At 37.2% G+C, this 16,777-nt stretch overlaps 1 protein-coding gene across 1 annotated transcript in view; it reads right to left on the reverse strand.

The window, feature by feature from the left end:
* Positions 1 to 16,777, reverse strand: part of LOC101911269 (potassium voltage-gated channel subfamily KQT member 1-like) — a 510,981-nt gene that overhangs the window by 399,377 nt on the left and 94,827 nt on the right. Inside the window, exons 11-12 of the mRNA XM_055809352.1 lie at positions 14,253 to 14,367; positions 12,135 to 12,149 (exon numbers count right to left, since the gene is read on the reverse strand). Of these exons, the coding sequence (XP_055665327.1) occupies positions 12,135 to 12,149; positions 14,253 to 14,367 (130 nt within the window). The remainder of the gene's footprint in view (positions 1 to 12,134; positions 12,150 to 14,252; positions 14,368 to 16,777) is intronic.

Consider the following 16,777-nt stretch of genomic DNA (forward strand, 5'->3'; position numbering starts at 1 on the left):
TACTCATCACACACACAGACTTGCTGTAAAGTAAACAGGAGGATAATTCTGACTTAATTTCCAGGTTTTAATACTATGCATGAGTGATAAAATTAAATGTAGACTCCAAGTAAATATGCAGGGGTTCAAGCACACAGGTTGGTTAAGAGTTTTCACAACTGGGCAAACAAATAATATAAGAAATCTAAAAAGGTGCAACATAATATCATAGAAAAAGAGGCCTCTGTGAGACAGAGTTATAGACTTTCACAGAAATCCAATAGTTACCTACATGATTATGTCTCTAAACTCATGTTTAATCAACTATACACAGAGCTAACTACTCATTTTAGGAAATCAGTAAATTTGAAGGGAATGGGGATACCCCCCGCAGTCTAGATTATCGATTATATCTGTAGAGCAGGGACCTGCTGTGATGTTGCTGAAGAGATGTGTTGATAACAAAAGATAAAGTATTTTCTCCCAGCGTTCCAGATGCAAGGCATTCTTCCTGGGAAAAGTTTAAGGCCCTCTGAGGATGCATAAACTCAAATTCTTGACCAGCTAGAGGCACAAGACTCAGATGCCTGACCATTTAAATAGAAGTCAGAGCTCTTCAAGACTTCTCGAAGCAAGCAAAACCCCAGACACACACACACTACTCCCAACCATAAAGAGTAGAAGGAGAAACTGAAGGCTTTAATGAGATGTTGAGGTGGTTATGGATGATGAAGGGAGCTAAGAGGAGCCAGAGCAAGCTCTGAAGTGGTCAACAAGATGTGCAAGGGAGCTCTGGGTAAGACTGAGAGTCCCTTTAATCTTTATCCAGGCTGCTACTGTTTTCCCCTGCATCTACTTTCCTCTCTTTTCAGGCACGAGCTCCCCATCTCCTGTCCACCTCTCTACCACAATCCACAGAACCCACGCTCACCACCTAACACTGCACCTAATCAATCCCCCAGTCCTCAGGAACAGCCATTATTCCTGTGCCTCCAGTACTGCGCCCATTCCTGCTGCTGAGCCATCAAAGTTCATGTCTCAAAGTGATTCACCCTCACTGACAGCAGCAGTGCTGTACAGAAGCAGCAGGGATAACTAGCTTAATAAATTGTACCTAATTTCATTTAGAGCTGACCTTGGGTTTCCCTGCAAAAGGGGCCAAACAAAGGGCTTGCAGTCAGAACCCTCAAGGTCCCATAGCAGTTCCTTGGCTAGCAAGATCTCCTTGCCCGGTGCTTGTTTAACTTAAAAACTAACAGGCACATTTTCTAAATTAAAATTTAAGCAGAGCTTGGCAGGTGGATGACATGAGATTAATAGAAGCCTTTCACTCAAAATCAGACATGAAAGATTATGCATACAGATCAAATTAAAACTTTTCCTACATTAAAAAAATACATTCTTTGTCAAGAGGAGAAAGCATGCATACCTCCACAAATAAATTCTGAGATGAAGATGTATAAAATTTACTGCAGCCAAAGCCTCGAAAGAGGAAGAAAAGAACTAAATACAGTAAGAGTCATGCTTCATTTATCTGCAATGCACGGTGAATGTTGCAAGTTCCACACATTTCAGTTGTGTTTTATTTTTTAAATAACAAACTAGCTAAGTAATCACAGGAACATGTGGAAACCTCTAACAAAGCTCTGTCCAAAAAACCAAATACCAATTACATTGTATGATTGGATTTGCATTACTACAGACATAAGTCACAGAACCCACTGGAAAGGATCCTTCAGTAGCAACTCCTGAAGTAAGAGATATCAGCATAAGAACAACTTTATTAGCTCTTTCAGCTTTGTTTTCAGACATATTTTAATACTAATGAGCACCACATACTGTAGACAGCTGACTAAATAAAAAAGGCCATCAAGATTATCTATTTTTGCTAGTCCATGGGTGTAGGCAGTCCAGCTAACATAAACCAGAGGAGATAAGTATCAGTAACTTATGAAAAATGCCATTACAGCATGCTAGAAGCAAAACAGCTATGTGAAATGAGAGGAACAGAACTCAATATAGCGTGCAATGACTGTAAGCTTCAGTGCCCACATACTAAGCTTTCTGTACTGTAATGGTCTGATACATTCATTTTGACCCAGAGACCAGAGATAAATTGTCTTAGCAATACAAACAAACAGCTAAGCAATTAGGGCAAAGTTTTTGGAGAACATAGTGATAACATCTAAAAGCATTGTTGGGTGATGGGGAAAAACAGCTCTGGAGATAGGGCGGTTTAATCTGAAGTAAAAGAGAGTATAATTGCTTCTCCAAATTACAGTGCACTGAAAAAAAAGCAGACAAGCAACTGGCACCGGTATTTGTCTGGCATCTATTTCAGCATATCCAACCTGAAAAGTAACTTTCATTGTCCCATTTGGAGTTAATCAAGTTTTGCCTATAAAAAGATAGATTTGAAATGTGCAGCCGTGAAAGTAGCAGAGTAGATGAATCCGTGAGGAACCACCAGGTTTTAAAGAATTTCTATCATTTAAATTTCCTTAAAGTAACTTATTAAAATAAAGTTTCCAATCACAGAGGTTAACATAGTAGTCAAATGATCATAACAATTTTTTTCTATCAGCTTTTATGTATCAGCCCTATATAGAGGGTCAAATAGATGTACATTAGTTGCAATGCAGAACACTGGCTGAAACAATGTCTATTACTTTTGAGGCACAGAAACAGAGGTAACTAGCAACTAACCTAAATTGTGTGTTGATTTAACAATGAGCATTTGGTTACTGCTTTAGAAATTTGCACAAGATGTTAACTGCACTAACCTAAAGTATTATAAACATTTTAGAAGTCAGTGGAATATCAGGCCTAGAATACATTCCTTCAATGTAAAGAAATCTAAACCAAGTTTAGGTAGGGTTACGCAAGAAAACAGACATAAGGAGATAAAAGATAATCTCTGCGATTACTACTAATTTTTGTTGTTGTGAACACTCTTGTACACAATAAGATAGTTTTATTAGATGGAGATGCTTGCTTATCACAAAACACCTAAATTTTATTTTAGTGGAAAAGAATTGCAATATGGAAGATATAAATGCACATTGTACTTTTACTGTAGCTGAATTACCAGCTGTCTCATAGTATTCAGTGGGGGAATGATATTGGTATTGTTTTTAAATGCATAATGAAATGAAGATGAACACAGCATTTTTTTTTACTAAAGAGCTTATTTTTCCTTGAAACGTATTTCAAAAAAATCAGTAAGACATTTTAAAAGATACAGAATTCAAACACAGGTGTTTTTGGAGCTGTTATAAACGCTCCATAGTCTTAATTCCATCCCAGATAACAGAAGCAGCTTCAATAATTCAGCCATGTCATCTGAACTCCAATGTAATTTAAGGCATTGAAAGCCACCCAAATGAGCATTTATATTTCAACAAGGAAAAGCACTTTACTAGTAATTCCAGAATAAGTTGTACACAGATTAGTAAGCAAGGCAAGACTGCAACACTCCTTGGTAAACATCAAATTCACACTTAGAAAAAGTCTTCATTCTTTTATCTTAGGGTAAATGGACAGTTTACCTGCTTTCTGAGTAGAAGTTAGAGGACAATATTTTTTTTGGTTCAAACTTCACTATGAAGCATCATAACCAAATTAAATCATTTTAATTTGTGATTGATATTATTTTACCAGTTGTCTTGAAAATTTTAAAATAAATTTTCATAATATTGCTAATTATGAAATACCAAAGAAATCACCCATAAAGAGCATTCTCTAACTACACAACTGTTCTCTACATCTGTAATAAAATTTTATTTCCATCTCTTTTCTTCCTCCAATCCTTTCATCAGAACCTATCAATTAACAACGCTGAGCTCCCTTAACTTTCACTTCCAGTCTCTGCATTTTTCTCTGCTTGATACTGCCCTAGAAATAATGGCTGTAGGAGGAACATGTTAGATAGCCAACATCACTTCTTAAGAAAGTAGGCTATGGAAATGAAAAGTCACTCTTTCATCTAGAAGGCGGATTCTGGCTTGCAAGGATGTGCTGTCAACACAATGGTCAGAAATAATGCTCAGATATTAAGGTAAAATGTATACCCCCTACCTTATAGAGAATGCTATTTTTTTTTTTATCCCAGCTCTCCCCTCCACTGCCAAAACTTGAACTCCTAGGAAAACAAATGGTGTTTTTATGCCCTGAAGTTTTTCTCCACTTTTTTCACCCTAATTACTCATACACTCCCCACCAGGAGGGGTGGGCTTTTGGTTTGATAGCTAGGCTGCCTTATTTTCCATCACAGAAGCAGCCCAGGGAAGCAACTAAAGAAGGAAAAAGGAAGGACAACTGGTATATGCAATTTCTAAAATATTTTTCTGTTGAATACTGCAAATACAAAACACATGCTGTGATATAGCTTGTGGGTGGAGCTAGACCAGATCGGGAATGACCTATGTATTTTAGTTGCAGACACCTTAAAGTCCTATCACTGTGCTTTTCATATACCCTCAATATACTTTACATAAGTGAACACAATGAAGGGCCTGTTACTAGAATAGGAATATGCAAGATTCATATACATCAAGTTTAGTCTTACATAAAAAGTGTTAAGCTTGAAATTATTGCAAAACCACAAGATCAAGATTAAAAAAAAAAATGTACGCTCATTCATTTCTACCTATACCATGATAAAGGACAAAGTTACACTTCTCTGTGCATTGCAATCATGGTTTTCCACCAAGGTTTGTGTTTGGGTTTTTTTTCCCCCCAGGAAAACAAATACCATGCTTGCACTTTGTGTTTTGTAAGAATGAGAGACTACAGTGATCTGATAAGAAGGGTTGTACTGTCATGTTCAGCAAAGAATACACTTTAATGTTGTCATTCAAACTTTTCTCAGATGCATATAAATGCAGTTATCAATATTGTCAAGTGTGACAGAGCTTGATCGGAACAGTTATGTGCACTGTAATATGAATCTTTAACTAAAAACCGCAACAAACTACGATGTCCAAACAAAGCCTTTATAAAATGATTCCTCCCTTTACTAGTTTCATACTCACACATACAGACCACACATGCCAATACTGAAGACTAGGTCTAGACCAGTCTAGCTCTTTGCAGCCTTTTTAGCAACAAACAAAAAAGAGTTGCCTTATTTTCGTTCTCTAACTTGCTACTGAGATAAATAATGATTTGAGTAAAACAAAGCCACAAAGGTCTTTTACTTTGATCTGAAAATGGAGACATTCTTTGTAAACTATTTCTTATACAAGACAGATATTTGCAGCCATACATCCAGTCATCTCACCCCTTCATGAAAAATTTTATCCCTGCTCTAAAGTTCTGTGAACTAAATAGAAAACTCATTAAGAAACATTTAATTATATGAAACACCATGGTTTTGTAGAAGCTCCTGTTTCAAAACCAACCTTTTGTTTCAGACTTTACCTTCAGATCTGAACCATTTGTTCCATAGAGGCTTACATGATACATGCACTTAGTTATATTTTGACAACCTTCACTGGGCTGTTACAATAGTCTGTTCTCCAGGCAAAAAAAAAAAAAGTATAAACCACAATACCAAGTAGAGCCCTTGGGGGTCAGTTAAGTTTCTCATTAAAGTGATGTTCAAGTACATGTAGCACTTTTCCATAGTGTGGCAACTTGCCAATTTAACATTTGGGAAATTCAGATGCTTGTAAATTAAGTCTGTAAGTAAGTTTGTTCAAATAACAAATCGGATTTTGAAAACTGAAACAGGAGTTTCTGTCTCTCATTGTGTTATGGTGCAGTGCCCTCCACTGGCCAAATGTCCTCACAAAAACAGAAGCAAAAAAACTCAAAAGTTGCTCTTCAGACTAAAACCAAACCAAACCCCCTCCAAAAAGCCCTCAGAAGCAGCGTCAGATTCTCTGAATGGTTATTACATAACGGCACCAGTTTATACTAATGCCAGCCTTGCTTTCATATCACATGGCAATGAAAAAACGTTGGGTACTGAAATAAATCCTGAAGCAGCCTTTTTAAAGAGTTTGAAATTAGAGGTGACAATACAAAAATAAGTGCTGCTAAGAAGTCTAACTTAACATAAAGCCTTATAATGGTAAAAAGACTACCGCCAGATTAGCAATTACTACTGTCTGTTGAATTTTACCTTTTCAGTTCAGTAATGACAGACCCTCATCTAAATTTATCTTTGAAGCTATTAATAATGCTTTTGAGTTCAGTGGAAATAATTAGTTGCATCAGTACTACCTATATTTAATGTAATTGGGAGTGAAAGTTAGTAAGCATCGAGAGCCAACAGCACAATGAGAAAGCTGGAAACAAGATACAAATACATATGCAAACACCCTCCCTTCATGTTACTGTGTGGATGCCTACTTACTAGTTTTTCATATCTGCCTCTCACTTTGTTTTATGTTTCAAAATTATGGATGAAATATAAATGCAGTGGTGGCAGGCAAACTGCAACATCTTCAGGTATATTCTGTACTCCGACCAACCTTGCTTCTGTTATTTGGCCAACCCACTCCTCTTGGGTGATGTTACCATTCCCTTCACTAGCTGGTTGATGGCCAGTATTGCTTCACAACTTTCTCCAGTAACTATATTCGCCCAGTGACAACATTGGCAGTATTTACATGATACACCAAGTGCCTGATCATTCTTTCAAAATTTAAGAACAGAATTTTAAAATCATCTATGAACATGTGCAAAAGGACAACAGGTGGTACAAGAGATCTAGCTGATTATTAAGGACTCCAGGTACACTACCTTAGCAGTTAAAGTTATTAATAAGCTTTCAGTAGATTCAATTATCCTACAAAAGATTACTATTACTAGATCTAATTATATTCAGTGTGATTGATTTGCTGGTGATAATGTGAACTGTTTCTTTAATAAGACTAAAAGCAATAGGCTGTAGGAGGAAGTTACAATAAAAGCATAAAGATAAATGGTGTTTGCACAGGTAGATCAAAACCACAGAAAGATTGAAAATATGCTTGGTGTTAAGGGTTCCACATGTTGGATTTTCAAGCAGAGCCAAAGAAGGACACAAAAGTATTCTTAAGTCCCTGGTAAAACCTTCACTGCCATCTACAGATCGAGGGGATAACTGGAAGGCTGAAATAAAGCTGATAGATTTAACATCAAGTGCTGACAATAACTTAAAGCAAAATACAGCACCATTTTATTTGAGCACATCTAATATAAACTTTAAGGCCTAACATAAGTTTTGGAGTTTTTTCTGTTTGGTTTGTATAAATTTGCTGTGTTAGTGGGCAACAGATGAAACTAGTCATATTTCATATCTGTCAGTCCTATGATAAACTACTTCCAGTAGAAAAAAGAAAGTCCAACACTGTTCCTAAACTTGTTTTTAAGGAGAAAAGCTAAATGCCAAAACTAATCATGAAGCATCTTCCTTTAACTATAGTTGCGTTGCATGGATTACTAACAATGGTGGGATTTTCCACTCCACTGAAGAGCAGTGCTAAGCGTGTGTGTGTGTGTGTCCCCAATCTCTATAGACCCCTGTTCTGGTGAAGTGGGACCAGCTTTGGTGCTCTCTTCTTCCAGGCAGCCTGGAGCGAGCTGAAACACCAGACAAAAATAACTTCTTTACCTTATTAAGCCTCAGTCCTCACAGAAGATTCTGTTCCTCATTGAAGATTAATTTGTGATACTCCTTTTGTATCAGGATGCACCAGTGATAGAGCAAGGCATTCAGCCATCCTTACCCTCAGAGCCTCAGTTTCCCGTTTGAAGGACACATTACATTGTAGGCCTTGAGGTTTTGCAGCCATTGCTTTATGTCACATCTATCTTCTCACTCCTCCTCAGTGTTGTTATAAAGCTTTTGGCAATAAGCCATTTCCTCTTTTTAGGCAGATATTCCCACTTCCTGTGATTGTGCAATAACCCCCTACTAACACTGAGTTGTTCTACTAATCATATTGCAGATCTCCCTTGTACAAACTAAAAGCTGTTTCTCATACTATGAGCTTGAAAGAAAATAATTGGAGGTGGGAACAGTGGATCTCTCATTGCTTCCACATTCAGATCTCTGTGTTTCTATTGCACCATTTTAAGACCTCAGACTGAAATAGTATGCCATTTTCACAGCCATGTTACATATCATTTAATATACAGGAATGTAGCAGAAGTACATAAATGTTTCTTGCATAGAATTGTTTTAGCCAGAATTGTATTAAGCCCCCAATTCCTTAACATGATTTGACTCTGTTATAGACAGGGCCTCAGAAAGAAGAACAACTGTTGGTCTCACTATCAACCCATGAAAAGTAATTAAGACCCCACTTTCCCGTGGGGAACAGGTGTAGCTATCACTTCCCTGGCAGCCTGTTCCAGCTGAAGAGTTATTACTACAGCTGTTCAGCTGATGGCAATTACAACTGACGATGGTCATTGTATGTGGATCTCACCTTCTAAAGGTTTCCTCCCAAGAGAACCGATGTGATGACTGCTGAACTGCAGCATTACACTACTTTCTGCTAGGAGACCAACTGACATTTACCTTTACGTGACCTTAGCGAGCTACAAAACGCATACTCAACCACAGTTGTTTAACCATGCTGACATACAGAATTTCTAACTTTTGCTTTTCCTTACAGTGTAAAGAGCTTTAAACACCACAGCTTTAAACCACAGAACTCTGAAAAACAAAAACAGGATGTCTGCCTCAAAAGCTGGTGCTGTGTGTATTTTTCCTGAGACTGTGCTATCTGAGACCAGGTTGGTATAGTCTTTCAATACAGTCTGTTGGCCAACTTTCTCTTTCCTGCTGGAAGGTCAGTTCTGGTATATATGAAGAAAATACTTTCATGGCCAAGGATTGTCATGCAGATTTTGACGACAACAGTAGGACCAACTGGAGATTAAAAAAAAAATAAATTAAGGCTGTGTTCAGTGGTCTCCTTTACTCTTGCAAAGCTCCAGTGCAGCTAGGGAGAATCCAGAAAAGGGCAAACACCATTTGCACAATTCAACATAGGAACAACACTCTTTGTTTACTCTTCTTCCTCAAGAGTGGGTTTTGATACTGCAAGAGTATGTTAGTGAAGGTCTACAGGACTTGTAGTTGAATAAACTACTTCAGCTGGAAGGGACCTACAATGATCATTTGGTCCAACTGCCTGAGCACCTCAGGGCTGACCAGAAGTTAAAGTACGTTAAGGGCATTATCCAAATGCCTCTTAAACACTGACAAGCTTTGTGGCATCTACCACTTCTCTAGGAAGCCTGTTCCAATGTTTGACCGCTCTCTTGGTAAAGAACTGTTCCCTTATGCTTGGGTTAAACCTTCCCTGACACAGCTTTGAACCATTCCCATGCACCTTGTCACTGGATCCCAGGGAGGGGAGATCAGCACCTCCCTCCCCACTCCCCCTGCGCAGGAAGCTGTAGAGAGCAATGAGGCAACCCCTCAGCCTCCTTTTCTCCAAACTAACCAAGCCCAAATTCCTTAGCCACACCTTATAGGACATGCCTTTCAGCCCTTTCACTAGCTTTGTTGCCCTCCTTCGGACATATTCAAGAACGTTCACATCTTTGTTTGTCAATCAAGCCCCATACCCATCTCCAAAGGCTGTGCCACTCAGCACAGGTAAAGCACAACTGTAATTTCTGGTTTGAACTGTCATTAGGAGTGGCCAGCCTTAAATATTCTGACTAGGAAGAAGGAGCAAAAATCCACTCAGGCTTGTCCCTGCTCTCATTCTGATGTGTATTTCTCTTCCTTTCTTCCTTTTGTCACTCACCAAATTCATACACACTTACGAGAGGTTTTATTTGCATTTTTGTTGCTTACAGACACAGTTGAAGAATTAGCAAGCTTACAGCTTAGTCATTTTACAGACCTCAATAGCATCAGCTCTTTTGCTCAAAGACCTTGTGATATGCATGATAGGCTGCATCAGACAGATAAAATAGTCCTGCCAATAATGGACAGGAAACAAGATTTTAAAAGAAAAAAACAAACAAAAATCACAGACTGCCGCTTGCTTAATCAGTGCCATTTTGAGAAGCATCTCTTGCCTCTTTCAGTAGTAAATAACCTGTTATAGAGATGCAGGAATTTGCCAAGTATTATTTTTACAAGCAGGCCTAATTCTATACCAGATGCTCCCTTTTTCTGTCAGAACATCTGTGTGCATACAGCAGGAAATTAAAAAGAGGGGCTTCAAGACATAACATCATAGAGAAAGACATGGCACTATGCACCATGTTGAACCAAGTTGAATGATGGGTCCATCTTCAAATTGTTTGATTTTACATATTCCACCAAAACATTGAGGTGATACAAAGAAAGTGCTACAGTAAGCAAGAAAGAGCAAAGTGATAAAAATGAAGTTTCCAGCTCTAGAAGTAACTTTCTCAAGATTTCGACCTTCCCTAATGTTTAGCTTGATTTAGATAGTTACCACTATACACAGAATAACCCTAAGGACTTAAGCAAATGTGCTGTAAAGAGACAAACAATCGCCAGGTTTTCTTCTAGTTTCAAAGCACAAACCAAACATTATTTTGCAGTCTCTCTAAACACTGATGGAGTCATCTTCTGACTGTTTAGCAAGGAACTTGAATAATTGGGTGGATAAATACATCAGACAATTAAATAGTCTAACCATTTATTGTTAAAAACAGAACTACTCATCAACTGATTTAAATTAGCATATTTATTTCTGTCAGATTTGATTCATCTCTAACAACATCATTCTTATTCAACTTCAGGCACCTCAGAAGCAGCCAGTATAAAACAACATAGCTCCACTCAGGTCAGCAACACCATGTGATTTTTAACCCTCAGAGCCTGGGTCAGAGATACTCAGCAAGAACTTCATACAACCATGGCAATATATACTGAACAAGATGCTTTTGTTCCCTAACTCAGAACATTGAGTTTTTCTACATTTTTTCCCCAGATAACTGGAAACAAGCATCATCCTAACACTATCTACAGAAAGGTATGTTAAGCTCAATTTGCAAACTTGCTGTTTGGTTTTGGTTTTATTGACACCTTCCACCTTCTACCAGGATGGCTTACCCTTCTCCAAACTTGCGTGGATCACTAACATCAGAAGTCCAATATTGGATCTATTAACCACTGAAACCTGAGCAGTGGTGCAACTCACTGGTTTGCTTTCACTCAAGAAACATTCTTAAATGGTAGCATCACCAGCTTCCAACTAGCCTGGTAGGTTTTGATGAACAACCACTTTTGTTACAGCGAGACTAACGCACATGCAGATTGATGCAACAGATGATCGTCCAAGGTACCATGGCTCAAGGATAGGAACTTTGTTCCCCTGGGACAATATCTGCCTTCCCACACAATGAAGGGAGATTTGAGGACATTATAGCCAAAAGTAAAGGTTCCTGTCACCAGAGAATGTCTCCTGTCATATGTGTAGCAGAATTTCAGAAGAATCAACTATTCATATTACAGAAAAAAAACCCTCAAAACATTGCAGTTGTAGACCTGATATTTCATGTTTAATAACCAACATCTTGCAAAGTTTAGAAAATGACCAGTTATTTGCTTTGGAATAAAGGTACACTGTGTGATTGATTTTGTAACTCCTAACACTTGTTGAAGGCAAGGAAAACTTTGCCTTTTGGCAGCTTGACAAAGAAGCGTGCCATGTGAAACTGTCACCATCATAGCATACTGCCATTAACCGTTATGTGAAAGCCATGTTTTCACTTTGTAAACTGCAAGGGTTGATTGCATATACACACACACCTTTGGCTAAATTCTACTCTTGGAATAATTTTTGTCTAATTCATTGACTGCATTTTTACTCTAGGAGGAAGATTTGTTGCACTAGTTATCAAATGTGTTATTTCCAAATAAGATAAACCCACTTCCCATCACATAGTTCACTCCAAATCAAGGGGAGATTTCACTGGGATCTAAGTGGTACGTAACTCCAGAGCATGAAATAACATATGTGAACAAACAGAATAACTTTTTTCTCGCCAGGTGAACAAGCAAAATAAAAATGGAACTTTTAACGGGGGTGTGTGGGGGTGAATCCCATTACAAATTCCAAGGCACAATAGTGTAGGGAATACACTACTAAGTAGAAAGCAAAAGCCATGCTGTTTTGGAAAGCTCACACACCAAAACAAGTATTACAGACATGAAGACTTACCTGCATATATTTCTGCTAAAACACAAGACAAATAATCATGCTAAGTATATCCAATATTCATGTAGAAGACATGCATATCAGGCAAATACAGTGTTAATATCTTACTGTTTGCATTAAAAATGGCAGTTTAAATCCAAGATCCATAAATACATCATGTTCTGTGCTTGTTCAAAGTTCACAATTAGAATAATGAGATATTTCTACTCAGGAATTGGAACAACTCTTAAATGAATGCATCCTACTGAAGAAAATTACACACATACAAAATGAGATTATCAGTGATAAAGGTGGAAACTGGCATGCTTGACTTTAGAAGTGTAAAACTATATGAAATGGTGTTTTGTCTTTGCTTTTGCATAGTGCCTTTATAACTTAGAGTCTTATAAGTCTTAGAGTTTAATAATCCTTAATTTAGCAAAAAACAGTTGCAATATCATTCTGTTTATAGGTTCCTGACATTCATATACTATTAATTCCTCTTAATGTGGCTTGAAATCATGTAGCATATTACTTCAAATACTCTCTGTATTTTAAATGTTTTTCATTTGTACATTTGGTTAGCTTTCTATTATTCCTTTACTTACTTTCCACATGAGAAATGCATATCAGCTCTAACATGAGCTAGAAAAGCAGGTACAGTTTGCAAGGTACACTGTGCAGAATAACATAAAATAACACCATTTTTCATGCACTAAGTAGTAGAAATAAGATTAGAATGGTTTCTTTGCAAATGTAAAATCCTGTGCTTGCACTGTGCAAATTAAAAAAAAGAGACCAATTTGAATGGAACAATTTATAGTTCTCTGATTTCAAAGGTCCAAAAGTTAGCATGTGGGGAAATAGAAGCACCAGGGTATCTTGTATAAAAGCATAGTATAGTTGCTATGTGTCTACTACATCTATCTGTCAGAGTTACTTAGGCAGAAAGTAACCATATGATGTGAAATAACACATATTAAAAGCAATCAACACTATAGATTGGAATCACGTTGCTTTCAAATTCATCCTGAAAACCACTGTATATGTTTTTCCCTATCTGAAGGTAAGCAACAATTTTTTTCTTTTCAATCTTAGATATTCACTAAAGGGTTTTTCCAATGACAGTTGCATTTTTTTCTCTTGCAAACACGAACTCAGGTGAGTTTTTCACCACCATTAACGTAATGTCTAAACAGCTAGTTACACCTTCATGAGCTTGTGTCAGCTATACCATACTTTTAGGTCATATATCACTGCTAACTCAAGCATTCTATTCATCAGCATTGTTTGTATCAGTTTCTGCATGTGAGATAAAACCTCAGTATGATACCTGGATGCTCTGGCCTATCCAGGCCTTGCTGTATGCTTTAACGCTCTGCTTTGCATTTGAAATTTACTCCAGAATCCCCATCCCCAACACTTGAACTGTATGTTATTGGACAAAAGCATGAAGGTTACTCAAGGTCATGTCAAAACACAACATGGAGGTGGTCCTGCATAAAGATACTATTGCTTATTTCAATAAATAGACATTTCCTAAACCAAATGCAAACAACAGAAAAGATCATTCACAACTGCAGCGAACTCATCAATAATGGGGATTTTCTGTCCTGGTCAATCCAGGCACCTTCAGCATCTCCTGATTTTACTTTCATATTTTTGGAACATTGTTTCCTTACAAGTGTGCATACTTTATCAAAATATCATACAGTGTAGCCTTTCTATTTTCAGGCTGTATCTATAAATGACCATTTATGTTTGCAATCAATTCATAAGTTATTCATATTAGGAGTCCTTTAGAACTCTGATTCAGAATTCTACAAAGTATAAACCTACCTGTAAAACTCAATTTCAGGAACTGCGTCAGCTGCCTTTAAAAGTAAAACAACAAAGACAACAACTCTGCAAGACACCCATCACAGAGCAACGCTTCTCTTTCCAAGTGTCTGACTGCTTTCATTAAACTTAAAGCTAAACTTGCATTTTCTAGAAATGTTCACATACAGTTAAATAACATCAAACTCATAATCACTTCAAGTGCAGCCAGCCAAAGAATAATTCTTTTATTCAGTGATAAGTCCCCCTTACCACTAATGAGTATTCAGATTATCAATTATTAAAAGTTGTTGTTCCACTTACTGTGCCACGTCGGATACAGCTGGCAGTGGCGACTCTTCTGATATAAGGTCAATGTCATCAGTAAAGCTGTGGGCCCGCGACATTTCTTGGGTATTCCCTTCTAAACGTGTTTTCACTGCACAAATAATTTAAAGAAGTCATAATAATTTAGAGAAACAACATATACAAGCTCTTTGCCTTGCTTAAGATATTGTGCAGTAGGTAAATCGTTCTAATGAGATATGGCTTCCTTTTTTGTCAGAATCTGTGAAGCTGATGCTTATAACACGTGCCATACAAAAATATATATGTGCGTATATATATACACGGCTCAAATACACAGGAACCTCTTGCAAGAAAGGATTGCCTTCTTCAGGCCAACCTCCCTGTAGGCAGAAATTCACCATACCCACAATGTCAATGTGAGCATGATGATAGAAACAATCTGACTTTTATTTCCTCAGTTAATACTATTTGATAGGTATACTTCAATTCCTCTAAAACCCTTTAGAAAAATGTTATTGCTATTAACATATAAACAGTACTTTTGTTTCAAATATTCTATTTGGTCACTATATTCACCAGTGTTCAAAAATTCTTCCATGGTCCAGGGAAAAGGCTCCAGCCTCAGGTGTTTGAATGCAGTCAGCTCAGCAGGGGAACCATGACACATACAAAGCTGTATGTAGCTCAGCTTGTTTCAAGGGTAAGAAAGCTGCAGATTTCATTACGTATTGGGAAGACATATGAAGGCCAACAAATGAAGGAGTTCACTCAGAGACTGCAAAAACCAAAGTGCAGCTCTGCAACTGACAAATAAATGTTTTAAAAAGCTCTATCCTCAAAACTCTTTTTCATCAAATATAGGGCTGACTTCCACCATAAACGTGAAGTACACATGTACCTGCCTTTCTGAGTTTAGCTGAATCAGCATTCATAAACAATTTGTGCTTTAAGACCTTTTCAATATTTTTCTCACATTTTGTCCAAAAGCTATTAAGTACATCTAGCTTAAATTGCTGTGATCTGAAATAGCAGGGTTTTTTTCATAACTACTAGTAATTTTAAGTTTCTAAGAAAGCTCCCTACCTATCTTAACTCTGACCGTTCTTGAAAGCACATTCACTTATGAGCTGGCAGAGTCTAATGTGGAAAATACACAGGATGACACAAATTCAAGGGAGGGAAAAATAAATGTTTGCAGGGGGAAGAAATCACTAAAATTGTGTCAAACAAAACATGTAAAAGACTAAGTAGCATCATTTGCATACACTGTGATGAGTAAGAAGGAAAACATCCCACAACAAATGAGAAATTTTGCCTCCTAGAAAACCAAGGTGTTAAAATCTCAAGCTAAGTCTATAGCATCACATTGGCTGGACTACATTTCAAGCTAAACATTAAAAAGCATAAAAGAACAGAGCTTACTACTGGAAGAGCCATAGCATAAATCATATTCCTATCAGTTCCTACTACACAATGGACTGCTGAAATGGCAACAGAAGGACCTAGTTAATTCACGGGGGTTTGCCTTCTTTATAGCAAAGATACTACAATTACTGCAATGCATTTGTCATGATAAGAAAGAGGTTTCTTTCTAGCTTATGTAAGTATTAAGAGAAAGAAGAGCTTCTCCTAGAAGCACTGCTCTTAAATATCAAGTTAACGCAGAAATCACAGCTCTGAGGCTCATAATATTTGGGTGGTGATAATTCCCTACTCCTCTCAGAGCCACTTGACTCAATTCAAAGTCAGTTCAGGTTCATGTTTTGTAGCATATTAATCCATCACAAAAGAATACCAGTTTTATCCTTATAACTTGAAAAATAAAACCTATTAAATACTAAAATCTCCTTATGCTTTTATCAGCCGTTTATTCTGGGTGTTCCTACTTTAAAATATTAATCCATTAATAATTTTTTCTGGTCCACATGTCCCAACATTAGCATCAATGGTAAATGCAAGTAACATGTCCTCTGTTCTAAATATTTTCTGTCCTTGAGGTGACTGTCAGAGTCACAAGCAGTGAACTTCCAAAACTCCTTTACACAGCAATGTACAGCCATAAATCAAAAATTTCCAAAACCCACACAAAAAGGAACAAAAAAATTTTTCAATGTCAAGAAGTCATAAGCTTCTGAGCAATAAAGTAATTATTAATAATTCATGATAATGCTTTCATTTTGAGGAAATGTGGAGCATTAAAATACATTCAACACATGGCAGCAATACTTTCCAGAAATAAAACTCAAAGCTGTAATGCCCAGCTACCACATATCTTAAGTTTTTAACAGCTGCAGCTCAAGCCAGAAGAACTATATCTTCCCTCTCAATATTTATTTTAATAAGCTTTCCTTTTCCAAACTGAATTTATGGCAATTAATGCTTAATTTTTGTTGTTGCAGAGTAGCAAGGAGGGGACACAAAGAAATATGAAGGGGAAAGAAGAGAAACCATCCTTTCTTTCCACATCCTACTACTCATAACACGAAGCTGTACCTATTTAGTTATAAAATATTATATATTTTCTGACATCAAAAGTTGGA

Source organism: Falco peregrinus, chromosome 6, assembly GCF_023634155.1.
Source record: "Falco peregrinus isolate bFalPer1 chromosome 6, bFalPer1.pri, whole genome shotgun sequence".
NCBI classification, from domain to species: domain Eukaryota; kingdom Metazoa; phylum Chordata; class Aves; order Falconiformes; family Falconidae; genus Falco; species Falco peregrinus.